This window comes from Neocloeon triangulifer, unplaced genomic scaffold, assembly GCF_031216515.1.
Source record: "Neocloeon triangulifer isolate White Clay Creek 2 clone unplaced genomic scaffold, ASM3121651v1 ptg000002l, whole genome shotgun sequence".
Taxonomy (NCBI): domain Eukaryota; kingdom Metazoa; phylum Arthropoda; class Insecta; order Ephemeroptera; family Baetidae; genus Neocloeon; species Neocloeon triangulifer.
Window position 1 is genome coordinate 8,770,413 of NW_026775545.1, and position 27,501 is coordinate 8,797,913.

General features: G+C 35.2%; 2 protein-coding genes across 4 annotated transcripts in view; both read left to right on the forward strand.

The window, feature by feature from the left end:
- Positions 1-1,225: 1,225 nt before the first annotated feature.
- The window catches only part of LOC132205162 (homeobox protein abdominal-B), a 102,757-nt gene continuing 76,481 nt past the window's right edge, over positions 1,226-27,501 (forward strand). For 2 of the 3 annotated variants that reach the window (XM_059634065.1, XM_059634067.1), the window contains exon 1: positions 1,226-1,475. The gene's annotated coding sequence lies outside the window, so the exon portion shown is untranslated. Of the gene's footprint in view, positions 1,476-17,264; positions 17,387-27,501 lie in introns of those variants that run through there. The other variant, XM_059634066.1, reaches the window with a different exon arrangement.
- Positions 3,992-8,042, forward strand: LOC132205194 (uncharacterized). Its single transcript, XM_059634132.1, has 23 exons — positions 3,992-4,085; positions 4,137-4,191; positions 4,246-4,373; positions 4,603-5,028; positions 5,083-5,124; positions 5,172-5,205; positions 5,255-5,319; positions 5,368-5,464; positions 5,513-5,757; positions 5,810-5,875; positions 5,936-5,978; positions 6,035-6,111; positions 6,164-6,260; positions 6,314-6,543; positions 6,611-6,689; positions 6,739-6,791; positions 6,854-6,889; positions 6,946-7,066; positions 7,117-7,226; positions 7,278-7,334; positions 7,394-7,498; positions 7,550-7,646; positions 7,718-8,042. Exons 1-23 carry the CDS (start codon positions 4,020-4,022, stop codon positions 7,939-7,941), a joined length of 2,553 nt encoding a protein of 850 aa, XP_059490115.1. The 5' UTR covers positions 3,992-4,019; the 3' UTR covers positions 7,942-8,042.

Consider the following 27,501-nt stretch of genomic DNA (forward strand, 5'->3'; position numbering starts at 1 on the left):
ATGGACCATAAATTACCCTCGCGCGTCATGTGCGCCGCTGGCTTTTTAATGTCCCTTTCCTCCATATTGAATGGCGACACATAAAATTCGTCAAGATGAATTGTTAGAGGGACTCGCATTTATGGCCTCCTCTGCTCCATCAGAGATGCACAAAGGCAGACAGAGAAAGAAGCGCGTCCCAGCATCTTGACTCGGCTCCTGCTTTCAATTCCCAAAAATTTATAATACAATTGAGAGAATTTTTTGTTCGCTCCGCAACAGAGGCTTCTGCGCATTATAATATATAATTTCCTCTGAACGTTTAACCCTTTTTGTTGTTGCAAAAGCAGCTGCCGTTAGATTCATGGGAATGAGATTAAAAAATTGTATTTAAGCGTTTTTCGTTGGAAGATTTTTCTAAGCTCCAACATTAATTTGAAATTTTGAAAGAATATTTCAGAACCACATTCCAATCATTAACGCTTTATAATTTTTAGCATTATAGCAATAGAAAATCAGTTAGTCTTGATTGAATGTAGAAATATTATATTGAAATATAAAATATATATAATAACTTATTTCATTTTTGCGTATGAAAATCAATGAAAATTATAGAAAATTCTTGCTGAGAAAGCTAAAAATTCAGCATATTGTAAAGATAGAACCAGCAGAAAGGAGGCTGATCTTGTGTGGGTGTTTTTTTTTGTTAAGTTTTCAAAAATTTGAAAAATAATACAGAACAAAATAATTGCAGGTCTTCCTCGTTAAATAATTTCTCCTTTTAATTTCAAGAAAAAAAATCCAAACAGCTCTTATGAGTCTATTTAAACAGATTTTTAAGGTCAGAGAGAGGCAAATCTCACTGTCGGCCCTGATTAAAAAAAATCACGCGTTAAAATTCGTTATATTCAAAAGTCATGCAAAACGCATTGATAAAAGAAACAGAAAATGAAAAAAAAATAAAAAAAACTGATGACTGATGACCCTGTTGCAATTGTTGTTGTTGTTGATTGTTGATGATGATGTAAATTTTGGCCAGATCTATTTTCTATAAAACATCCAAATTTTTATCTAAAAATTTAGTATATATTTTGTATAGGTCATGCAGTGCTTGGTAGATTTGGTGGTTAAGCGAAACTCCTGCAACTCCTGCACGTGTGCTATTTTTAAAAGCTTGGCGCCACCACCCACTTTGAAAAAACTTGCACCCCCAATAAATCATCTGTTTTCCAGTCGCGACGCGAATTTTGTTGTGCTTGTCTCGTGTTGTGAGTTGTGATCTGTCTTTGTCCTCAGTCCTCACGTCCAAATTGGTGTGCCAAACCATGGATGAAAACTTGGAGATCGGACGTCCGAGACGTCCGAGTGCAGCAGAAGGATTTCGGCGGATTGAAATCCACGGAGATTGCTGCGGAAAAAGGCGCGACGCAAAATGGAGGGAACCGCGAGCAGGGATCAGGACGGAGCACGGACCAAAGATTTTGACTTTCACAAAGGTAGGAAGCATTTTGCCGTAATACTCTCTCTTCACCTTATTTTGTTTATTTAATATTTTGCATTTTAATCTTTTGAATGCAATTTAGGATGGTTGCAGTATTTTTTTATATAGAGGAATTAAAGCAATCCAAACAAATAATATTTCATTCGCAGATTTATGTAGCCATTTTTTGGTTAATGTAAGGAATTAAATTTTTTTTTTTTAATCCTATTAATATTCAACTATGAATGCTATTTTTTCAACGATATTTGAATTATTTTGTTTAAAGTCAGATTCAATTTTTAAACTGCGTAGTTAAATTTAGGCTTCTTTAGAAAATATAAATCCTTCTGTTCTCGACTAGAATACAATTTTAAATATGAGATTAATAATTAAATTTAGAATATTAATATAATAGTCCTCAAATCTCATTATGAGGTATTAGAACTTAAAAATATTTTGTATAAATTATCGGAACATAACTTTCAATCAATCAATAGAAAAATATGAAATACATAAAACAAAATTTTAAAGTGGTCTTGATGCAATTAAAATGAAATATTAAATTAAAAAAGAAAGAAATAATAATAGGAGATATATGATCTAATGAAATGACCGGGCCAGAGTAATTCAAATTCAAATTGCTTATAGCGGCTTAATTTAGCCTGGGTCATAGTCAAAAGCCCCTTCGGAAAAAAGCGATAGATTCGATAAAGATTTTTTACCCTTGCATCATATAAATTTAAAAAAATAATAAATGAATTAGAAGGTCCTACCTGTCGTTGAATTTGAGTTGGTGCTGCTCGCGGTACAGAGTGCGTGGACCGACTAATGAGCGCTCAACCTCAACCCTTTGACACGCGTGACCCTGACGAATGCAGCATCCCTGCTCTCTGAAAACCTCAATATTTTACAACTCGGAAACAAAAGTGTTCGCCAAACAAAGATGAAAAATTCTGTTTCTCTGTTTTGGCCATTAAAACGACTCGCACAAAGAAAGGCGTGCGTTTTACGATGCAAGAGACCAAAGCAGTTTTACGGCGCAGCATCTTCACGGTAAATTCAAACGGACGCTCATCTCTCAGGTGAGAGCCCTGGCTGGCTGACGGATGCTGGTGGTCCAGCGCCTTCGTTGTAAATCATGCGGGAAACTCTTAAATCTGTCAAAATTCTTTTTACATTCCTCAAATTTCGTGCAGCAAAAAAAAAAACGACTAAATTTATTGTTGCGTCTTCGGCTGGGAGAGTCTCGGGAAAATTTGGTTGTGATTGTGTTCATAAGTTGAATAATTCCTCATCCATGCTGATAACTTTTAAAGGTTCTTCACTCTGCATAAATTTCATAATTATTTTTATTTTTTCAGTCAATCACATATTGAATTGACTAGTGCCATAGTGTGCCATAGGAGGTCCACTGTTTATCAAGCTCTGGTTTCATATGGGAAATAATGAAAACGGAAACTGCAAAGAAATTTTTGGTTTATATAGTTTGTAACCTGAAAATATTTGAACATTAATTATAATATTTTATTTCTAAATTACTGTAAAGCGGATTTAAAGTTTAATTAATATTTGTATGAAATTTTACTTTTAGAAAAAAACCCTGCAGTGAGTAATTTGAATTTTGAATTTAAACTATTTGGAAAACAGGCTTAATTATAATTAATATGCCGTATTAAGCCAAATAATTTTTTTTTATTGTAATTATGAACTCTTATATTTTTTGCCTGACCAAAACGTGCAAACAAAATTGAAATTTACGACTTCTGCCATTTCCGCAGACAACATAGTGACCGGCACTTCCGCGGATCATGGCATTGCATGTGGAAAATCAATGTGTACGTTTGACGTTCTAAATGCAAATTATTGCATATGATTAACATTTAATTTTTTTCTCTATTCAAAATATTATCTTCTTTTCAAAAAATTATATACATTTAGAATGAATTTTTCATTTTGATTTTCCTGATTGCGAAAGGCATGTTGGATAAACGTCAAATAATTTTTCGAACACGACGGGGACACCTCCATGTTCCCGAAACGAAATTGTCCTATAACTGAGAATAAGCACCCGAATCAAAAGTATTCCTATAAAACATTGAGCCGAGTTGAAAGTTCTCTATGGAATTTTGAGGTGTTTAGAAAATGGCCTAATACAAAAACGGGATGAGTGCAATTTGTCGTATTAAATATATTTGCTGTAAAAGAAAACTGCATGGAAATATCAAAATTCTTATTGCAGGCAAAGTATGCAAATTTGAATTATCTTTGAAGAAAAATAAGGCAAAAAGGACTGTTAAATTTGCCTATAAACTGCATCAAAACTGCCTAAGAATGCCCAAGCACTGGCTAAAAACTATCGGAATACACCTAATTTGCTTATGAGTTCTGGCACATTGTTTCATGACTAAAATCATTATAGAACAGAATTATGTGACAAATTCCATTAGGAAAAAATTTTCCCAGGCATTGATATAATTTTTTAGTGCACAACTGGGGTTCCCAAAATTACAAAAATATTCGTCATTTCCTCTGGTGCGCTTAAAAGGGACAGGATGGATGGATGCAGTGCCTATGTGATGATCAATGCGCCACCGCAATGAAAAAGAAGCTCGCATTTTTTGTCCTGGTTTGCCAAAGTTAAATTTTCTCTAAAAATTATGAAGTAAAAATCTAACAGGCTTTCACAGCCGTCACCATACTGGCTGCCCGAAAGGGAGGACATAAAGCGGCAGGTTATTGGCTTGTCAATATTTGCAAATTTGTTGCTGGATTATTTTTATTTTCAGGGGCGAAAAATGGGATTGATAAAAGAAGTAGGAAAAATATGATTGTTAAATGCTGTGGGCAAACATCGTGCACAAAAATCAATGCAACAAGGAGAATGACGATGGTGAAAAATTCATCGAAAATCTTGGTTAATTGCTATTTTAAAATAAGTTATTATTTAAATAATAATTTATCTCAATTTTTTTAAATATATCATAGTTTTTTATACCAATTAAAAAAAAATTGAAAAATTCAGACAAATTAATATAATATAAAATATATTCCTATAATTTTCATTTCGAAGTATTGAAGAAAAAGCATATGTAGTTAAATTCAATCAAACATCCGGTGTTAAAATATTGCTTGAAACTAAACAGAGTCCAAGCAACACCATGGCATTGTCGACAAATTCATTGGATAACAATGGAGAAGACCAGTTTTTACCAACAGACACAACAATGGAAAATTTAGAAGTGTCTATGGTTGCAACTGATGAACTCATTAATACAGAAACAACAAGCACTGTGGATACCTCAACCACAACAAGTGCTGCTACTGAACTTTCTACTCCCAGTTCTTCCTCATCAACTGTTACTCCTACTGCTCTCCTTTTAACGACATCTACCAATTCAATATATGCCACTTCAACATTTACCTCTTCAACATCAACCAGTTCAGCATCTACTACTTCAACTTCTACTTCCTCAACAACTACCTCTACTACTTCTACTACTACTACTTCTTCTACTTCTTCTACTACTTCTACTACTACGACAACAACCACAAAACCACCCACGAAAGAGGTGGTCCAATTTTGTAATGAACATAAATAGCAAATATTTAGTTTATACCATTAGGAGTTGATTCTCGGAACGTGCGATACCTCATTTAAGCAGGACGTAAGTTCGTTAATTAATGTCATTTTTATATGATTTAAATCTTGCAGAAAAATTTGCTCAACACCGGTGGAACTTTAAAAGGTTTAAAGTTGACATTATTTCAAACTTTGAACTAATTTGCATTAAAAAGAACCGGAAAAATATGGATTTTGGGTGCAGTCGTGTGGTCAACAATTTCTCTTTGGAAAATCTCTGGTACAATTACATTTTAAATTGATACTTATGAGGATTTACAATAAATAGAGCACTTGGAGAGAAAATTTCATAAAATGCTATCAAATTGGAATGGAGCCGCTGACTTTTGAGAATTCGTCAAAGTTGGAATGCTTTTCAACTCTGGGTAATGTTTCTATGTTCAAAAGTTCAACATTTAACACAATTATTTCAGTCTCCAAATGGAAATACAGTTCAAATTACTGGACATCGGGACTGAGGGTTAACATAAGCGCGTTTTCTTGGTGCACTAAAAATGGGTCTTTGGCTGTGGATAGCACAAAACTACCTTGGGCACCAGGCCAACCACAAAATTATAACAACAGTGAAAACTGCCTCCATTTGAATGTGACAAAAGCGACGGCAACGTTTCAATTTTCGGACAGGTCGTGCACCGACCTCCAAATTTTCTCTTGCCAAGTAAATTGCAGGAAAAAAAATTAGGTTTTATTAATTCTACTTTAAATATTAGGGACCACCAACTCCAGCTCCGTCTTGTTCAAGTCCCGTCTGCCCAAATATTACGTGCACCAAAAATGTAAAAATCGCAACAATAGAATGTAATATTTACTTAACCGGAGTATCACGTATTTTGCAGGCCACACTATACACCACTCAGGGAAATTCCCAATATTTGACAAGTATAATTTATAACAAATTATTTTTGCATTCTTTTTATTAAATTAATATGCTGCAGATCCAAAATCATTTGGGAATTGGTTCACCTATCAAGGTCGATCATATCTTTTCAGCCCACCCAATAAAACTGCAACCGTAAGAGTGAAAATTTTCAAAGATAATAAAAAGATACATTAGGCTTGAGAAGTTTGTAGAAGCTATGCAAGTTTGTTGTCAAGTCGGAATGACCTTGCTTAGTTTGGAGTACGATTATAAATACAAGTCAATCGTCGCTGCAATAAAAGGTTTTTTAAAGACTGTTTAATTCTTTTTAGTATCTAAAAGTTTACTGAAACAGAAAACACGTCGTCTAGTGACTTTTTCTGGACCTCTGGTAGCGACCGAGGCTGCAAAGCGAATTTCGGTTATTGCACCGTGAAAAGGTTATTAAGAGCAGAGGCAGTTTGGGCTCCTGGTCAACCAGATGATAGAGACGGAAACGAAAGCGGCGTTGTTGTTTTTATTAATTCCAGCAATGCACAACTATTTGATTTTAATGAAGAGTCCAAGTTCAGATATATTTGCGAGGTTCACACCAATTTAAATTTTGTTGATTATACGTAATATAATCCTGCGGGGTTATTTGACTTTTAAGGCCAGGGACACTTCAAGAGCAAAATCTGGTGGCTCCGCTGTTAAAGACGAGTGTGCCTCTATTTACAACGTCAGCCAAAGTATTTTTAAGATATTTTTTGTAGAAATTGAAATGGAATAAATTTCCAGCCGAAATTGACAGTCTGCTGAACAGTACATTTAAGAAAGATCTCAGGTTGAAGGTAATTAAAAAAAAAACGTATATGTAGAATAAATAGTTTAAATTTTTACCCTTCAATCGCAGTGCTTCATTAAATGTTTGGGCGAAAACTCTGGCTTGGTCATTACTAAAAACATGCTTACCGAAATTCTGATAATTTATTTGATTTTATTCAGATGGTGAATGGAAAGTTTTTAGAAAACGAGGTGTTAGCGATTTTAGAAAAATTCGCTGGCGGAAATCTGGATGAGTTGCAAAAGAACATGGGAATCGTGGACGAGTGTGGAAACTCCTCAAGTGTGGCGTTTGATTTAGTTCCAATTGCTTATAATAAATGAAAATTTTAGATGGCATGGACGAATGTGACAAAGCTGCACAAATGATCAAATGCAGCAGTGAGAAGGCGCCTGACGTGCTAAACGGCATTATTACAGCCATGGACCAAGCAATGCCAATTGTACTTTTTTTTTAAATTAACCAGAAATTTTTCACTATTTAATTAAATAAGGAAAAATCTCCGTTGGAACCTGGAGCATATTGCTATCAACCAACTTGCCAGGTCAATGTACGGCCATTATCTTATAAAATGTTGATTATTTTGAAATATCCAAAAGTTCGATTTAGTCTACACTTGCTGCAGAAGTGGCTAGTTGCAATGGAAACTGCACAACCAGCACTGGATACGTACGGACTCTATGTGGCAAAAGATATTACCACCATATTTTAGAGGTTTTGAAAACTTTCCCTAATTTTTTCTATATATTCAACAATTTTTTGTAGTACAATCAAACGGGTGCATATATAACATGCTGCATATTTGGATTGAAACTAGTATCAATTGAGACTACTGAAGAATTCATGTGCATCACAAGCTTAAGTAAGAATATTAATTGAAATTTTAATACACCACGCAAGAATTTGGCTGAAAATGCGGTCCTATTTTTTTAGGCACCCCAAATTCTGCAAGGTGGACGTGGATCGCATTGAGCAGAATCAACGGCACAAAACCCCGATGGTGCACATCAAACGCGGAATTTAATTTTGCAAACTATCCTTATGTCACAGAAAGGCCTGATACATTTCTTGATGCTTATGTCATAGCTCCAGACCAAAAGGTTCTTAGCATCACTCAACAGTTGGTTGCACAACACCCTCTGTGCGAATTTCCCTAGTAATTTTCAGGTCAAATTTATTTGTCTAAATTTTTATTGGCATTAGAAAAAGTATGTGAGTGGGTGGGCAGTCAGTTGTAATGAAAAAATTTGAAGCAGAAGGATAGGGAAATAAAAATGAGTTTTATTGTGTATTAAAATACAAATTATGATAACAATTGATCTGAAAATAAAAATTAAACACCTTTTGAACGCAAAAGTGTCATCCCTTTAGTTGAGCTTTTACCAAAATTACAAAACATTTTTTCATATATGACAGTACTTATAGAACCTATGTAAAAATTTTCATTGAATTTCTAGTACGATATCATCGATTGAAATTATGAGGAAGTGTACAAATTGTAGAAGTATACTTAAAATATGAATACTTAATTTAAAAATTGGAAAATCTAAAAATTAATCACATAATATTAGTACAAAAATTGTTTGCCTTTTATGTATTATTTTTATATTTACATTTTTGAGCAATATTACAGAGTTTTCGACGCAAATATTTATATTTTTACTTTTGTCCTTTTTCCTTGTTGCCCAGTTCAATATGGGAAGGCATTTACTGGCAAAAGGAAGGAAAAATAATTTTGTAATTTTAGAAAGTTTGAAATGTAACGTAAATTATGTTAAAATAATTTTTTTTTGTAAGCAACGGAGAGTTCATTTGTATCAAATTTTAAAACCATTGCAAAGCAACAGCAACAACAGAATCTATCATTTTGACTGAGGAAATTTTTTATTCAATGAAGTCGTAAGTTGAAAACCCCGCGCTTATTTTCGTTAGCCGAGTGAGTTGAGGCTGTTTGAACTAGATGGAGGCATCCAAGCTACAGAAGCAAAAAGGCAAAGCCAGCGAGTTGGCCAGCGACAAGCCAGCGATATGAGCCATATGAGCTGCGGCGGTCTCTTTTTTTTATTAACCTCCTATACTGCAATCTTCCTGAGCTCAGCAAGTTAAAAAACCAAGCGATGTGATTCTTTTTTCATTTTATTCGTTTTATTAATATTTCAAAGACAATTAATAAAATAAATTTTTCCAGTTTCCCTGAATTTAAAACGGTTTTCCAAATTAATTTAGTTTTCAAAAGCGTAACTTGCAGTCTTGGCAGTTTTGCTCAATACTTTCAATAACAAGTTAAATATGAAACAATATAATTAAAATGAAAATATAGAAGGGAAAAGGAAGACATTTTTGTGATATCTTTAATAACATGGCATTTTTTTTTTTAACAAATATTCTAAGTGCTGGTAAATTAATAGAAAGTCTACACTGTGATCCATAAAAATATAGAGCATCGTTTTTTCGTTATAGGTAGTTTTACTTCCGCTTATGTCAAAAAGATAAATAATTATTGGAATAATTCGGCATGAAAAAATATTTCTCAATCCCTGTTGATTCTAGAACAATAAAATTGTACCGCGTTTGTGGCACAATATATTTATATCTTCGGGCGATGCACCTGATCACTTTTTGCTAAGCCCAAATGAAGTCATTACAAGGCGTTGCGATTGAGTGAGTTGTGTTATGAAAGGTGTTGTGGTGTAATAGCACCGAGGATGGAGTGAGGCGGCTGCGAGGCGCAATAAGCTAATATGAGCGCACAGGAAAGCAAAGGGTTGCGTCGTTAAATTTCGCACCTGATAACAGGGGCGACGGTCAAAACAAACACATGGCCTCGACAAACAAAGCGTAGACGAAGCGGTACACATTATGTAAACTCCATACAAGAAAACAGAATTTTTGGCAAACATTGAGTAAATTCCCACGTAATTCATCCATATAAAAATTTAATTTCTTTTTCCTGACGGATAACAACTCGTTAAAAAATCAAAACAAAAGCGTCATTCAAGAAAACCTTTTCATTCTTTTTCTCGATTTATTTGATGAGTGACTCACTCACTCACAGACACTTGCGAGAGAGACAGCTGATTCTCGGCGTCTTTTACAACGTGCATCGCAACAAAAAAGGGTTTGTGTTTGTGAAACAATAAAACACGCGGGCCTCGAGGCACTTTTTCACACACAGTAGGTCAGTGGGCCCGCGATGATCGCTGTTAAAATTTCCCTGGGCGACCGCAGATGCATCGAGCTACCTCAGGTGTATACCTGGGTGCAATAAATATGTGCTGGGCCTCACGAATCCACCATAAACACAATTTACAAGCAGTCGCGCCCACGCCTCGAACGCAGGTTTCGGACGCTCCTCTTGTTCCTTTCGGGCTGCATGGGAAAAACTATTTTGTTCTTTGGTTACGCGTTAGAGCGAGAAAGGCAAAAAAATGCATCCTCAACTTGAGGGCTGCCAACATTTCAGGTCAGTTTTGCTTATTTGATTACTTCCTCAATATAAATTCCTCGTTTTTTAAAAAGGTTTAACTAGAGCTTAAATTGCAAGTTTTACATTTTAACTCATTATAGTAAATTCTCAGTGTAGCTATTATTATATTATTTATATAAAATTAAAAAAAAAATTAAGATTAAGCTGAATACAAATGTATGTAAATGGAAAAATACAAATTATGTATAAATTATTTTGCTTTGTATAATAATTTACAAAATTGATATTAAATAATAAGTTACAATTAATAGAAACAAAAAAGCGTCTAGCCCAGTCTAGCCTGAAACAAAAATTTATAATTAAATATTTTTATAATTTATAAATTGACTGTTTCTGCTTAAAATTATTCGTCCTATTAAACATGCACAATACTATTGATACTATGTACACACCTGTTAAGTTCGGCCAAACCGTCTGTTTGCAGGTGGGATAATGTTTGCGATATTTTCGCTTTGTTTATTGTGTAATAAGACGGCAGTTAGCGCGGCAGTAATATAAATAGCGAATGTGTCATCCTCTCACGGGCGAAAGAGCGAACGCAGGCAGCGCACCATAAATAAGTCAAGTGAGGCGATAAATCGCATTATTTTTACTCGTCAACCGGTGAGTTATGTTTATTTTTCATGCGTCTCGAAATGAATGTGTGAATGAGCGCGGCCCGCGCGCTTAATAGGCCATCTAGCACATAACCATCCTTATTCTTTTTCCACCAGTTTCACTCTCGTCCGCCGACTCGCGCTTCTATTTTACACTCCTGCCACAATATGGACCAATAAACTTAATAATGGAAACACAAATCTTGCGCCCGCGACCACTACAATAATTTGATGCGCCGGCAGGTCGTTCCACATCCCTCCAATTAGGCTGTTTATTTTATAACAAAAGCAAAAAGAGTTAATTATCAACAAGTAAAATCAAAAATCAAAACCACTACTTACTACACCGTTTTGTGAGAAAATCAGATTTAATTTTGCTCAAAATATCGGTCCACTTTTCCAGGATCAGATAGAATGGTTGACAAAATTTTAGATCATGGTTTACCTTCGGAAATTGAATTATGGATGATTGAAATGGAATGAAAAATGCAAATAATAATTAGTTTAAAATGAAGTTTAATATCTTTAATAATTTAATGCTATAATTAAAGAATGACAATAAAAAATGCTCTGATAGATTTTTGAGGATTTTTTTTAATGTTTGGTAGTTTTCTCTCTCTCTAAAGTTATATAGAATTATTTAGCTGTTTAAAAAAATTAATTTATATTTAAACATAACTTTACATTTTTGTGTGAAAAAAAACTGTCAGTTTAATTATAACCGTTTATGTAATTCTTATGTGGCTCAAATTTTCGTGTGTTTAATCTGTAATCAATAAATAAAATTATGCTTCACTCTATAGGCCAAGAATGAAAAAGTAGCAAATTTTATTTTAATTTTCCATAAAAATGAGTTATTTGAAGTGAAAATAATTAATCAGTTTGGATAATTTAGGTGTACAGCTGCAGCCAGATTTTCAATTGCCTCAAATTACTTACATTTTATTTACTCGAACGTAAACTGATATAATTAATTCAATTGAGCTAATTACATTTCGGATTCACCCCAAAGGACTGTAGAAATATTGCAATCATCTTTTCCGGCTCTCTTGGCTTAATTAAAGCCGTGTGCCTCATTTGCCGACCAAAAATGATGAAATGACAAAATTCCGAGCGCTGCCATTGGCCCAAAATTATTTATATATACGACGGCTCCGAATATAGTAGTTTTGCGTCGGCTCAGCACATGATGCCGCGCGCGTCGAATTTTGAGTGCCGCGTGCCCATAAATATACGGGCCGTAAATTCCAGCAGCCCCTAATCCTGCAAATTGATCCGGGGCAATATGGCGTCTCAGTAGCCGATCCTAATTACGAGCGCGGCGCATTATGAGGCATATCAAGTGGCATTTACGAGGCTGAGTGCCACTCGGTTGTAATTGCCTCCCATTTTCCTATAATATAACTTTCATCTTCGGCGAGAAGCATTGATATTAACTTACACACTCTCTCGTCAGGCAGGGATCGTGCTTATCTGGAGCTGCTCTTTCGGCCAGAAGAGAAAAAGCGCGGCCGCTTTGAGGCTTTCGGACGTGGGAACTTGGAGATTAGCACCTTCCTCCTAACTAGGCGGCGCCTTTGAAATTCTCTGCATAATGGAATTTCCAGTCAAGCGAGCAAATATGTGCGCTCTTGCTAGGCTTTTGGCGAAAGAAGAATGCCTTTTGAAAATTGAGCATCCGTCATGGGTTGGAAACGGTTAAAAGCAAAAGATAACTTCATCAAACCGGAGTCTATTTTTACCAGAAGATTGAGTGGAATCTATTTTTCCTAATTATTAACTACTATTTTCAAACAAGCAAATTAAATTTTTAGAGAATAATTAAGTAAAAATATTATATTTATAAATAATTTTTCCATTAAGTGTCATAATTGTGCCCCATGCGACCCTAGAATTGCAGAGTGCAGTGTGCGCTCTGCCCAACTATTAAATTGTATTTATTACTCCTCGATAAATCTTCATTTTGACAATTCTAGAAGTTATATGACAACAACACGCGTAAAAGGGTAATGGAAGTTAAAAACTTCAACAAATTTATTATCTAATATCTTAATTTCATCCTAAAATATAATTAATTTTGTGAACAATATTTTTCAATTTGATTTAAAAACTCGCTTTCTAAACAAACAACCTTCATTTTATACAAAACATAAGCAGTATAAGTAAAGAAAAAGACAGGCAGTGATAAATATTGCAATTCATTTACAACATCAGCGAGGCGACATCTTGGCATCTGAAAAACACGACTCGCTCTTTCGTCTCAGCTCTCTCGCAGGCATAATAATTTATCGCCTGCTTTGAATCGCCAGAACTTTTTTTTTATTTTAAAACTCGCCGCGGCTCTTCGCACACCACAAGTAAAAATAGTAAAATACAATCCTCGCTGGCAGTAAATTAGCCAAGCAGGTTCAAGGGTTGTGTGGATTTGCATACGTAATGATGGCGATCGGACGTGCCTCGCAATGGACGCCACAGACTTATACCAACGTTTTTTTATTCGCTCAAGAAAATCCACTAATCTTGCTGCGAGAAAAAGAGGCCTGGTCGTAAAATCGAGCCGCCGATCTGCTATATCAAAGAAAGTGCTCTCAGCTTTGGTGTCGGTCTAATCTGATTAAAAATTCATCTCTATGGGAAAATGAATTTGAGCACCATCCAATAAGAGAGTCCTCGGCTGCTGTTGTGCGACGGAGACTCCCCTTCTTTGATGGTACGGAGATGAGTTTTCATATTTATGCATTTATCATGCAGAGAGCGACGGATTTATTACCGCAGAGAGGCGTTGTTCATTTTGGAACCGTCGCCAAGCGCTATTTGCGAAAATGATAAAAAAAGTGGGATTTCATTTAGATCTATTCTGCCCATGTGCTGCATCATGGAAGAAGTTAAAAATGAAACTGATTTTAACATTCATTTAAAAAAAAATCATTTCTTACAATTTCTTATCTCCCTCAAATTAATACTTTATTGTTTTCATTTCAACAGTTACATTATTAGAACATTAGCTTTTTTTAAATAAAAATTGATATAAAAAAATAATATGGTCACTCACAACTAAACATAGCGCTTCGTGACCATATTCGTAACTATTTGTATGATAAAAACAATACAATTATTTATTCGCTTTTAATGCACAAAGAATAAAGTCACAATGTGTAAAATATGTTTTTATAGAAATTATTTATAACTAATAAATTTGGTTTGATTTCTTTAAAGTTATGCATGCGATCTCAAGCAATTCCTATTAATTCATTCCAATCCAGAAAATATAAAATATAAATATGCAAATCGGAAACCAAGCAATGTTCAACTTAATTAAAATTGACATAAATTTTTCTGTTTTTCATAAAACCGAAAATACAAGTTAAGTATAACATTTTGAATGAAGAGTAAAAATTTCAATAAATTTGAACTAAATTTCTAATGCAAGAGACGGTGTCAATTTCAAACTCGATTCGACGCACCCCCAGGCACTGTCATTTTGCATGCAGATAGGGCGCGCGAGTAAAACACGAATCTGCACTCGGCGGTGAGAGCCGCGCGCCCGAACGTACTCCCCAGCCCATTTGATGCGCGGCTGAATTACAATCCTTGGCGGTGGTAAATTTTCCAACTTTTGTGCCGTAAATCACATCCGACTGGTCGTAAAAACGCGGTGCTGCAGGTGCTGCCGCTGGATAAATCATTTTGGCCAGACCCTTTTTCCACCTGACAAAATCCAGGAATGCGAGAGAGATTATTCAGCAGATTTATATAAAAAAAACGAGACGCGAGGATGGCCGCTTTGGAAAAATGTCCGCCGCCCGAGAGCTTGACGTCTCCATAATGGGCAGCTTAATTTATCTCCAGAGGTGGGTCTTCTCAAGGCCTGAAACATTATTGCAGTATAAATAACATTAAATTATGATCGAGAGTGAGTCTTTTATTGTCCTGTATTATGCAAAACAGTCCTCTAAAAGGTCGTGAAACCCAAAAGGACGCCTCTTCGGGCGACGGCCGATTCCGAAGCGCCCAAACTTGTTTATCCGCTCACTGGCCATTTTGTTGCCATCAATACGAAACCTGAAAAATAAAAAAAATTAGCATAAGTTTTATTATTATAATTATTTTTTTTTTAATTACCAAAAGACTATTTTTTTTATATGCACACTGAAATAAAAATAATTATTAATTATGCAACCTGCCCCGTGTTTGTGTCAACACGGTTGCCTATATATTTAGAAAAAAAATAAAATACTAGAAAAGAGATGCAGTCATTTTTTTTTGATGATTTAAAAAATTCGTTTCAAATTTTAAAATAATTGTAAGTTAAATATAGATCTTTTACTCGCTTTTGGTCTGTAACATTTAAAAACAACTTATCCTCTCTCTTATTATTTATATTAAAATAAGAATCCACCTGACAGAGTGGGAGGACTTGTCGTCTTCGAAAGTGGAATTCAAAATGGTGCGACAAACTTTTATTTATTTAATCCAATCCTCTTATAAGCGAGACATCGTTTCTTTTGAGAGGCTCCAATCTTCTGTCTGTCGGATTTGAGGAATTTATTTTATTTATTTTTCCTCTCTCAGGCAAAAGAGCCGCGCGCGCGTGAAATGGAAAAGCAGCTCACTGGAAATACTCGACAGCAGCAACTCTTCTTGTCAGAGGAGGAGGAGGATTTTGGCCCCCCGCAATAAAATGCAGAAGTCTTTGCTGCTTCTCCGAGCAGAAGAAAAAGAGAGGCCGTAAATTAAAAATTTTTATCCTTCATCTATTTATAGAGGCCCTAAAGTGGTGCGGTTGCATGAGTGATGTGATGGAGGCTGGTGCAGGTTGTGCGCTGATAAAGCCCGAGTGATTTACAGCGCCGACTTAATTGAACCCATCCAGCACCAGGCCGAAAGTCGGAAAAAAAGTCAGTCCCTATAGTCTCTGACTGGTCCCTTATCGCGGCGCTGGCAAATGAACCCGCAGACCACCACACTCTCTTTCCATACGCTCACGATTTTTATATTTCTCAATGTGCGCGCCGCTGATAGGCAAAGTGTTCTGGCTGCCATGATCCTGCGGTGGCGCCTCGTTTCCATAAAAAGCTGCCCCTGATGGACTTGACGGTGCGTGATGACTGAGCCAATCCAAGCTTTGCTCTGAAAAATTGAGATAAATGCATGTAATATAATGTAAGATAGGTTAAAAGGAAAAAAAATATTAAATCCTTATAAAAAAAAACTTTGAATAAAGGCTTTTATTATTATCATTATTTAAGGATTTTCTGACACTGCGAGAAAACTGCGAGAAATGCCTCTTCTATCTACCAGCAAAGTAAATAATTCAGGACTCATAATTTAACTCGTGAGTTTCAACATTTGTTTTTACATCTTTTTTTCACGCTTTTTTCCAAAATATAAATGAAAGATTTTAAAAAATACTGTAGGCAGTAAACTAAACTTTTTGTTATTTTGTTAACATTTTATAAAAAAAGTATAAACAGTTACTCATTTCTAGTGCAGCACTCATAAAATGTGAGAAAAACTTAATCTATTCTTGACTCACTTGTTTCCTTCTGTTAATCAGTCATGTTGAAGTGACAGTTATTATCTACTTTCTCGTTTCAAACCCAAGCAGTGTCGCATGCATCACGAAACAATTTTTTTTTCATCCCGCGAATATGCTGATTAGACGCGGTGCATGCACAAGAGAGAATAATGCACAGTACAAACGTACACCTGCATTTACTGCCGTGTCTGCATACATTTAATGCCGCACCATAAAAACCACGCGTGCAATTTACAGCACGTGCATGCTAATGCACTCTTGCGATTGCGTCATGAGAGAATTTTTAATTGCTGATCAAAGTATGAAAGAAAAAAATGTAAATCATATTGAGTGAAGAAATTGGCATCTGAGGAGGTGAAGAAAAACTGGATTTATCTTTGGTAAATAAAAAAAAACGTGTTTCATTATATTTTGCTACATTTTTTTTTTAATTTTTAATATATTATTAAAAAAATTAAGGGCCAATACTGTTTTTCTTCAACTATATATGCAAAAAATTATTTTAATTTCCTGGTGACTTGCACGAAAGAAGCTGCTCGACTCAATTTGAACAGACCATTAGGCTACTTAAAATTATATTATGGTCCTGGCAAGCGCTAAACAGCAATAACATAAAAATCAAATGAGTTTATACGCGCTTTGGAATTGTTATTAGCTCCTTTTGTCCGACTGACTGGCGCACAGGAAAATGTGAGAGTGTGTACAGAACACGATGTATTTGTGTTTCCAATTATACGGCCCGATCCTAAGCAAACAAACAGAACTGTGGAGTCAAAGGGTTGTGAAGCTGCAGCACAACCGAGAGGATGTTGTGGTATTTTGCAGCACCCGACTCTCAGTCAGTCCTGCTCAGACCGTGGTAAAAAGTGAATGTGGACAAGAAGACGCTTCAGTCGGACTGACAGAAGTTTCTGATCGTTTCCAGAGATTAACACACAAGACAATAGGCCCTGTGTGAAAAGATCAACACATACTAAATAGTAAGTAAAAATGGCACTTTAAAGCCTATGTCTTTAAATTAAATCAAGTATTCATTTTATATTTATAAATTATAAAAAAGTGCTATTTTTTTTATTGTTTTAAAAATTAAAATCAATTGATATAATTATTTGTTCTAATTTTCTTTTTTATTGATACTCTATAGTTTTCTCGGTTTTCTTTTTCTTTCTACAATGTCTTCTTCTGAATATAAAATTGAGCTATAAATTGTCACAGAGGAAATATGTAGCAGTTGCCTATGATCTAATCATCAGTGAGTCCACTACAAATTTATTTATAATTTTGATTGCACTAACTATAGACATTAATCTTCAGAAGCAAATAATGAATCCAATTTTCCATATAAAGTTCACAATTTTTTTTAAATATAAAACATATTCAATTTAAAACAAATTTATTATAAAAATTATGGTGACAACTAGAAAATTTAAGTTAAAAACATGAATAAACTATTAATCTTTTAATTTGCCAACATTATTTTATTTGTATCCAAAAAGTTTAAAAATTGTTTGTGGGTCGTGAATCTCAATATCTATGTTTTTTTAATTATATTTTCACTCATTTTGAAGCAAAAATTCCGTCACTAAAATGACATTTTGCTGATTCGGAAGCCATTAACCAAGAGTGTTGAAGTACAGGCCAACTTTTTACTAGCAATTTCAGGGGCCGTATATCGGGGGTGTTTTTCACCCCTCGGGCGTCCCATTTGTATGGTCTTGGGCATTCACCTGAACGCGATAACTGACTCGGCGGCTGGATTATAAAAATAAAAGTGCATTTAGCGACGTATCGTATTTTATGACTGTAAAAATTTAACTGCTGGCAGCTTTTTAATCGAGGCTGGTGGAGACGTGCGGCTCCATTTTGATTGTGTTTGTCATCGAGCTTATCTTTAGAGTTGGGATGCACTCTGCAGCTGATCTCATTAGTTTTTACTGCCTTTCCGTCTTATCTGTGAGTACCGCTCGGCCAATCGCCGTCGCGTTAGAGCAACGTGCCACGCAGGGAAAATTTGTAATCAGCACACGAGAGGAAATTTATCAAGTGTGTCTAGCGAGTGGCACGCAAGGCAAATATTAATATAAAATTTCGACTATCAACTGCATGCGCGGATATTTGTTTAAGGGATTTTTATAATATTTATCCATTCTTAAAAATATTCAATTATTCTTGACTTTGAATAGTTTATTAAAAATTAGGTTTTCATGGCTAATAAAAAATTTTCAAACACAAAGATTAAGAAAAAAAAGTTTTTCCTTTTTTAAGGAACTAAAGGAATTTTATAAATTATTTTTTAGTGAATCTTTATGGTTTTTATACGAATTTTCATTCATTTCAAATCCCAAACAAAAACCTAATTTTTCCTAGTCCATAATCATGAAATATAAATAATAATTATTAATAATTCACAAAAGTTTCGTTTTGCATTTCAGAGCACAATGAAAATTTTCCAGCCTTGACGCATCTCAATTTATATGCGGAAAGTTTTTAAGCTAATTTCTTTTTTATCTCTAACTATTTTTGTTTTCTCTGGAATAGGCAGTCTATTCTTCCAAGCAGAAATTTAGGGGATGCAAATCAGCGTGCTTGGTGCAGAGGGTACATAAATCCCGCGGCAGTAAAACGCATACAGAGCCGCTTTCGGCCTTCAAGCTTTTGCAGCATTTTATTCCACTCGACTGGCATTCCAGCTCAATTTTGCTTTGCTGAGTTTGCCCTCGTAAATTCAGCATGACTTGGCTCGCCAAAGTTTCGCCATAGCAAGTAGTCTCTCTTTCTCATTTTATTTTCCGCCACGCTGCAGCATTTTTATATACGCGAGATGTATTCCAAACAATCCGTGCTCTTTTTTATTATTTTATGCGCCCTTCTGCGCTCATATCACGCCGGGCAAGCGCACATAAAAGAGGGCATCTAGTCGACGCTGGAAAATTCCTAGTCAAGGCTGTGTGCATCCCTTCCTTGCATGGCATCTTATTGTAATTGACGACGTTGGAATTATGCTCGCAGCAGGACATATTGGATGCTGCGGTTGATGGGACTGACGCGAGATAAAAACTCGTTTTATTACTTGAAACCCGGGTTGAGTCATTGAACTTTAAAAAATCTCTTACAATTATAGTCAGTCAGCCTTTGCGAATCAGAAAAATTCGTTGGCAAGCGCTAAATTTTTAGACAAAATTAGATTTCTTAATATTCAACTCCACTTAACTTTATTCCTAATTGTGATCAATCACATCTACTGTATTAATTAAGAATTAAACATAAGATTATTGATGAGTAGAATATAATAATTCTGAAAATTGAATTGAAATTTTTTTAAATAATAATCATTTTACCTTTTATAAAATTTCTGTAGTATTATTCTTTTAATGTTTGTGCAACCGCTCTACATACAATATATACTTTGAATTTCTAGCCAGTAAGTTACTTCTCTCATAATTACTTCTCTCTATTTTTTTATTTATCTTAATTACCTTTCTTTGCCCAAAAGACAAGAGTTTGAGGAAAAAAATTACGCGCTCTTTTAATTCATTCATGATCAATTATAAAATAATAATATTAAAATCGAGTGTCCCAATTTCAAACGAAGATTGTTTCACAGGGTGTATTGTTAATGAAGGGTTGGGATCCGGAATTATAACACATCTGATTTATATTTTTGATACTGGCTCTTAAAGAAAACTTTTGTACAAATGTAAAGCTTGTAGGTCAAGCAGTTATAAAAATAATTATAAATTATTTGAGAGTGTATAATTTCAACGTTCCGATTCAAAGCCAATTATTTTTACTCTTTATGCAGCAAATTTTTTGTACTGCTGAAATTTTATAGTACGTCTTATCTTGCGCATCGCTCAGAACTTTTGTAACTTTTGGTCCGACAATGAGAGTATCTTTTTCCCTTGCCCTTTTTGTCTGTGTTCGTTGTATGTTTTTTTTTCTTCTACGCTGGTGAATTCCTCTGTGCTCTGGCTCTCCTCTCTCGTCTTTTGGGGTCTATATCTCCTAATTTAGAAGGAGTTTTCCCTTTCAGCTCGATCCTAGTTTGTGGGTAACAATTTTATGGCCCGCCATTAAAAGTTGGTGGAAGAAGCAGAAGAGGGTTTCGCTGCTGCTGCCGCCGCCGCTGCTAGTCACACATGCCTTTTTCTTTATCCTCTGTTGTTTTTCTCATGCCGCCGCCTCGCACATACACACACGAAATTGCTTCTTCCTCTTCTCCTAGCCGGCCTGAAATAAAACAAAGGACACCCCGTCAGAATTTCGAATTGCAAAACGTGTACCGGGGAGAGATAGGATAGAAAGCTTTTGCTCGTGGGTCAACAAGCTTGCCAAACTTGTTTTCTGTTTGCAAAATCGATTGGAGAAGATAACTTTTTAATTCTCTAATAACGGTTCACAGAAAGTTGTCAGCTTATTGGTTGGATTTTTTTCCATGGGACAAAAATAAATGAATATTTTTTCCTGCCGGACGGACATTAAGATGTTTTGGCCAAGACTGTAAATCAGCTCAATTTTTTGAGTGGTTTTTGAGCTGCGTGTGTATATCGCATTTCTTTGTAAATTAATACTCCAAAAGTTCCATTAAACGTTGTCGCGCGAGCAGCGTGGCAATAAATTAAATTGAAATATCTCGTCATAAATTACACTTTGTGCTGGAAAATGATTTTAATCCGCGCGACGCAGCATTAGCTTTACGATGCTGCATCAGCTGGTTGGAATTTCAACCCTCCCAAAGGCACTCCAGCACCATCAACCTGCCCGTTTTTGGTATTAAAATATCTATTGCTGCGCAAGGGGTGCGTGAGAAAGTGGAGATTTTAATGAAGAAACGTGCTACCCTTAATTAAGAAGAAGACGAAAGACGTTGAAGCTTACGAGCCATGCAATATGCTAATATCAAATTTCTCATTATTAAAGAATATTTTTCACTAAGGATTTAAAAAAAACACACATTTTACTGTTATTTGAACAAGAAGGCTGTTTTAATAATGAATTAATGATTTTAATTTTTGGCGAAGTTTCTAAAATAATAAGTAAAAATGTCAGGAGCAATTAACTGCTTTTTCAATTGATGGCCACATCTTTCCCTGAAAATATATTTGGATTTCTGCTTCTCGAAAATTATTTCAGCAACAATTTCTAGAAAACAGATTCATTTTTTATATATTTTTCTTTTAATTGGAAAACTTCTTTTTATTTAATTTGAGCTTTTTATACAAATATCATAAGTATTTTTGAACTTGAGTATTTTAATTTTATTTTTAATACGCAGCTTTTTTTTCAATCTTTCATCAAAGAATTTTTGTTTTGTCAAAATGAGAAAGTAAATTGAATCTGTTTTACTACCAAGTTTAACATTTTTATCTTAGTAAATTACACAAGATGGTGGCTTGTTCAGAGCGGAAGTTTTTCGCCTCTTGGCTGGCGAGGGCGCGGAGAGGAAACGTCTCGGCGGCTGCTTTATATGCGAGTGAGTCGCAGTCTTTGTTTTTGCTAGCTTCACGGGAGTCTGCAAGTTAGAAATTATTTACCATCCGGCAGGCGTTGCAGGTTCGTTAGTGCGCGAAATCCCGCTGAGACTCGGCAACAATAATTACAAAATGCAAAGCGCGTAATCGGATTGAGGCCGCGCCGCGCGCGCGCTGCTGCACAGGAAATTAGTTTTGCCTGACGGCGTTTTATGCAAAGCGCGCGTCGTAAATCACCGCACCAGACTCATGCACGAGTTTGAATATTAAACCCCGGCGGGGAGGCTGTCTAGCAACCTGATATAAATACGCCCTGTATGTATCGAAAGATAATGCAATTTAAAGTGAGGCTGCGGATTAATCTACATGTGAACACTTGATTCTCTGGGGAGAGTTTGTGAATAGATTGGAGATTTTATGCAGAGAAATAAAATGGAGTCGATAAATAGTGAATGAAAGTCACTTCACTTTTTTATTTTATTTTTGATTAATAAAATTTAAACCGTTTTAAATTTTAAATATGCAATAACTTTTGTCAAAATAATGCACAGCTCATATACAGGAAAACATTTGTTAGCAGGTCATAATTATTCTCTTTATAAATGGAACTACTTTCTAGCTTCTTTTATTTGATTTATTATGATTAACTAGAAAATTATTTATATATTTTAAATTTTTTGTGGCGATAAATATTTCTGCTCTGAAGTTACGTTTATTTAACTTTATCATGCTTCAATAAAATAGAAGAACTTTTGTGTATAGTTATCAAAAATATGAAAATGAAGAATATATTTAGAATTTAATATAATAATTATTATTTCTGCTAAATTTTATTCACAAACTTTTTACATTATTGTGGAATATCATTTCTTAAAGAAACCTCTAAAAATAACTTTTTTTCTTAATTCTTTAAAACATTTCTGAATCTTGAAATGAGCAAGATTTCTATACTTCTGACGAGAATTTTGACGTTTCCTCACAGGTGACGATTTTTCTGTCGCAAGATATCAAGTTAGGTCTCCTGCAGTGACAAGTTGAAGCTGCACAAATATACATGCATGTGCGTGATTCTGATCCGAAGACATTAAGCAAGACACGTCTCTGTTTTCACTTCTTGCGAGACAGAGAAAAAAAGCACACGCCGCGGCTCACAATTTATTCTCCATCTCGAAAGAGAGACAACAAGAGAGCTGATATATTTATTTTATTGCCCGACACACATGTGCTCTTTCTTGGGCGGCTGCTGCACGAGCATAATTTATAGTAATAAGAGCAGCAGCCACACAACCAAAATGTCACCCTGGAAATAAAATGTCGCTCTTTCTCTCTGTCTCGTGTAATGAATTTTAATATAAAGGGGGCTGAGCGAAGGAATTTAGATGTATCAAAGGACATAAAAATATCTCGCCTGCTGCCACGCCGGGCCTGCTTTTTTATTTTCCTACTTTCAGATAAAACTACTTCTTCGTTCTCTCAGACCTCTTTCTTATTCTGCTTCTCTCTTGCTTGCTGTCGGACGTATAATTTATACATACAAATGGAGGCAGCCCAGCAGCATTTTTGTGATGTTCATAAAAAGACCCGCCACGTCCCGGCTCTGCGGCGTAATGAAGATAAAATTTTTAATTAAAGCGCCGCTGCTTGGGCTATCAAAAAGTTTTCGCCCCAAAAGAAGCCTCAAAATTCTTCATCTTGTTTTTTTTTTTTGCAACTCTGCCGCTCTTTATTAAAGCAAAAGCAATTTCATTGCGAAAACAGCTTGCTGAATAAAATTTATATTTATGAAGGGCACTGAAATAAGATATCCAATTAAAGGGAGGGGCTTTTATATTAAAATTAATAACTTGTTATTCAGTATTTTTGGTTGGTATTAATTTTTGTGGGTTTATTTTGCAGTTAGAATCTAATAAATACCAGTGACTTTCTTAATCAATTTTCCTCAATTTTTAATTACAATAGAAAATTACAAATTTGTGTTTTTGTATAATTTTCTTATTCTAGCATTGTTTCATTCATTTATATTTTTGTCTGAATAAAAGTTATCTGTTGGAGTTTCAGAAATCTTAAACCATTTCGGAGAGACTCACAGAGCAGCTGAAACAGTAGTGCGAGGAATGGTGGGTCTGTTTTCTCAGCTGCGATGGCCGCTCCGAACGCCATTCTCGTTCCGCTTATTTCGCCGCCATGCGTTTCCGTGCCGCGGGCCAAACTTTGCTGCTTCTGAAACAAAATATGAAACCCTATTATTTCAAGTATATACAAAAATTAAGCCCAAAATTACATTTTTAGTTTTAATTCGTGATGATGTTTATTGGAGTTGTGAAATATGGTACGATTGGTACGTAAAACTTAAAAGTTAAATACGATTTAAGAATCAATATTAATTTACACAAATGATGATCAATAAATCATTTGATACTTAAAAATTAAATTAATTATCATGGATAACTGTTCGCAATGCAATCAAATACTTGAGCTGTTTTTTTTTACAATTTTTTTTTGCTCTTTGAAGTTTCTACATATTGTAACCTTCAAAAAAAAAAAAAAAAAAAAAAAATGGTTAACCTCCTTAAATATTTTTATATGATTTATATTTTTTCAGATGAAATACAAGTAATGGCTTTTACAAGAAAATTGCTTATCTATTCCTGGCGAACATTTTCCTTAACAAATCAATATTTTCAGTGGAATGAATTAGGATTTAATCGCTAAAAAATGAAACGAATAAATAACTCTCTCGTGATAACATAAACCTGACACCCAAGGCTCGTTTCAATATTGCGTGTTTGCATTTGAAGGTTGGTTATTTGTTCAATAGAAAGTGGCCTATAGCTGTGGGTTTGTACAGAGAGACAGAATTGTAAATTCGCGGGCGCATGATTTACGAGCGTGCATTATTAAAAGCATGCATTGTGAGTTGTCCAAATGGAAAAAGGCTCATATACACGTCAAAGTGCCGGCGCCGCCGCCATCTCCGCGCAAAACACAACAGCACGAGATAAGCCGCGCGATATTTTTCTCCAACACACAGAGAGCACCGCTGGCAAAATATTAAAATATTCATCGTGTGTGAGTATCAGGTCGTAAAAGGAGCGCGCAGGCCTCGGTGGCTGCATTACATATTAAAGGGTTCGCCCCGGCCGGCGTGAATCTCATTTCAAATTAATCCCGCCTTGCAATCTACCCAGCAGGCTAAATTTAATTTGCCCGCAAACTACATTAAAAAGAAAGAAGCTCAACTCGGGCCGTAAAGCGCAGGGAGTTTCTGACCCCATCACCCTTTTTCCCACACAGAAGCAGCTCAAGCCACTCTCGGCCTGATGAGAAAAGTTTCAGCTCTGCCCAGGCAAATGGAATGCTAAAAATTTCAGACTCAAAATTACACTCGCACATCTCTAGAGAGCGTGAGGCAGAGCTGAATGGATAAACATCTTTTTCCTCGTGGGAAAAACGAAAACGTGATGAAGCCCGTGAAATTCTAAATTTATTAAAAATTTTAAATATTTAGGCAGTTTTTGATAATAAATTATTTAATTATTTTTTTTATTTATCCAATTATTACAATGCCTTTTAGAAAATGTTGGAAAATGAATAGTTTGTAACAAATCCACTGAAATTATATTGAGCTTCGAAACAACTTCTGGTAATAACCTTTTTAAAGACGAATATCAAAGTGTTTAAAATTTTAAAAATCTCAAATTTATTTTTAGAAATTTCTTATCTTCCAACAGAAGTAAATTAAGCATGTTAAAAATGTAGCCTATCAGCAATTTAATTAGGAAAGATAATGAATTATAATTAATGTCAATCCGTAATAACAAATTCTTGTCAGTTGTAATGACACCTTATTGACACTGTTAAATCAAGTCTTTACAACGCTCTGGTGGGTAAAATATACATTTGTTTTCCAATAATTGCCAAAAATTATTCATATTGTTGTAAAAATTTGATTCGACTAGGCCTCAATCGCATGTTGTGCAGGTTGCATACCATCAAAGGGTGAATGGTTATGCAATTGTGTGCATTTCCATGATGAGCTGGTTGCATACCCAAAGAAAATAAGGGGCTAAAACGTTGTTCAACTAATGGAAACTTATAACTTTGTGTTATTTCCAAAGTGTCTGAAATTTATAAAATATCGTTTTTTGGCCGTGAGAGGATTCTTTTGTGTCCTCATCAACTCCTGTTGGTGCTCTCGAGGAATTTCGTTTTGCATGAAATGCGACTTTCACGTGCATTCGAGTGGAACCAACGTCCTCGCACAGGACACACACAGGCAGCTGTTATAAAAAGTAAAAACGCGAGAGAGTGCTGAGAGCTCATCTCGCAGGGGTCATTAAGGATCATTAATAGCTCGTAAATAATGTAACGGTCGCCAGATGCATCTCTCGAAAAATGCAGCGTCCGCGGAAAATTTCTTCTTCCCTCGACGCGTGAATTCTCTGCTTCTTTTCGAGCTGCACCGAAATTTTGGTCGAAAATAGCGCGCGCAGGTGATGGCGTTCTCACCAGTTATTTTTACAGCCGCTCGCTCTTTTCTGTTTATTTTTTACGTCCGGAGAACTGGGGGCGAAAATGACTGAAAACACGACCAATTGCTCCGTGCGGAACCAAAGAGGCAATTGTTGTGAGGCGTCGTAAAATATAGGCGCGTCTCAACCCCTTCCGCTCCATTTTGCTGCAATGATATTCAAAAGATTTGTGGAGATGCTCTCTTTTTTGTACTTTTGCGGCTGTAAATTTCCATTGTTATGCTTCTGGTTGTAGGGTGAGTTTTTTCTTTTCTTTCCAATTATTGGGGGTTCAACAATGGTGATATTGCCTGCTAACGTTTCAGGTCTGTTGTTGAAAGCATGCAGGGATGCGTGTGAGTAAAGATCAAGGTGCGGCAATTAATTTCCAGAGAATGTGTGAGAAAATCGACACCTCTTTTAGTGCGATCTTTTAAATTATGTGTGAGGTGGTTTGGATATTTTTCATCATGTTCCAATATATTTTTTTCCTTGGGTGCCAAATAATGTATTCAACGTAACAAATTCTGAGCAGGAACATTTTTTATATTTTAAAACGGAAATCTAAATTTAACTTGGAAAGGTTCAAAGTTAAAAATGTTGTAAATAAATAAATATTTTTTTATTGCAAATTAAAACTGAAGAAGATCACTTTGAATGATCATGAATTAAAGTATTTTTTTCAGTTTTTCAAATTTAAAAATTCTACCGAAAGATTAAAAATACAAATAAAGGTTTGGATAACAAAATGTCCCGTTCACTTTTACCTGGTACGTTAAATTCCATCCATCATAATTTTTCTACATTGTTTCTTCTTTAAATATAATTTAATGTATTCCATGTTTGTTTTTAGAAGGAAAAGATATCCCATGAATTTCTACAACAAACATTTGCATTCCGAGCAAGACGTATATTTCCCTTCAGCCTTATCTCTGCTCCCGTCAGCATTTCCCGTTGAGAGCGTCTCTGTTTAATTTCCGGAAAAATTTTTACAGCCTCCAGTGGAGGAAATGAAAAATTTTTGGCATTCTGCTTGCGCGGGCATAAAAGGGCGCGCCGTAAAAGAGTTTCCTTTTTGGCACGCTGCCTATCCGCATCTATCTTTGCCATATG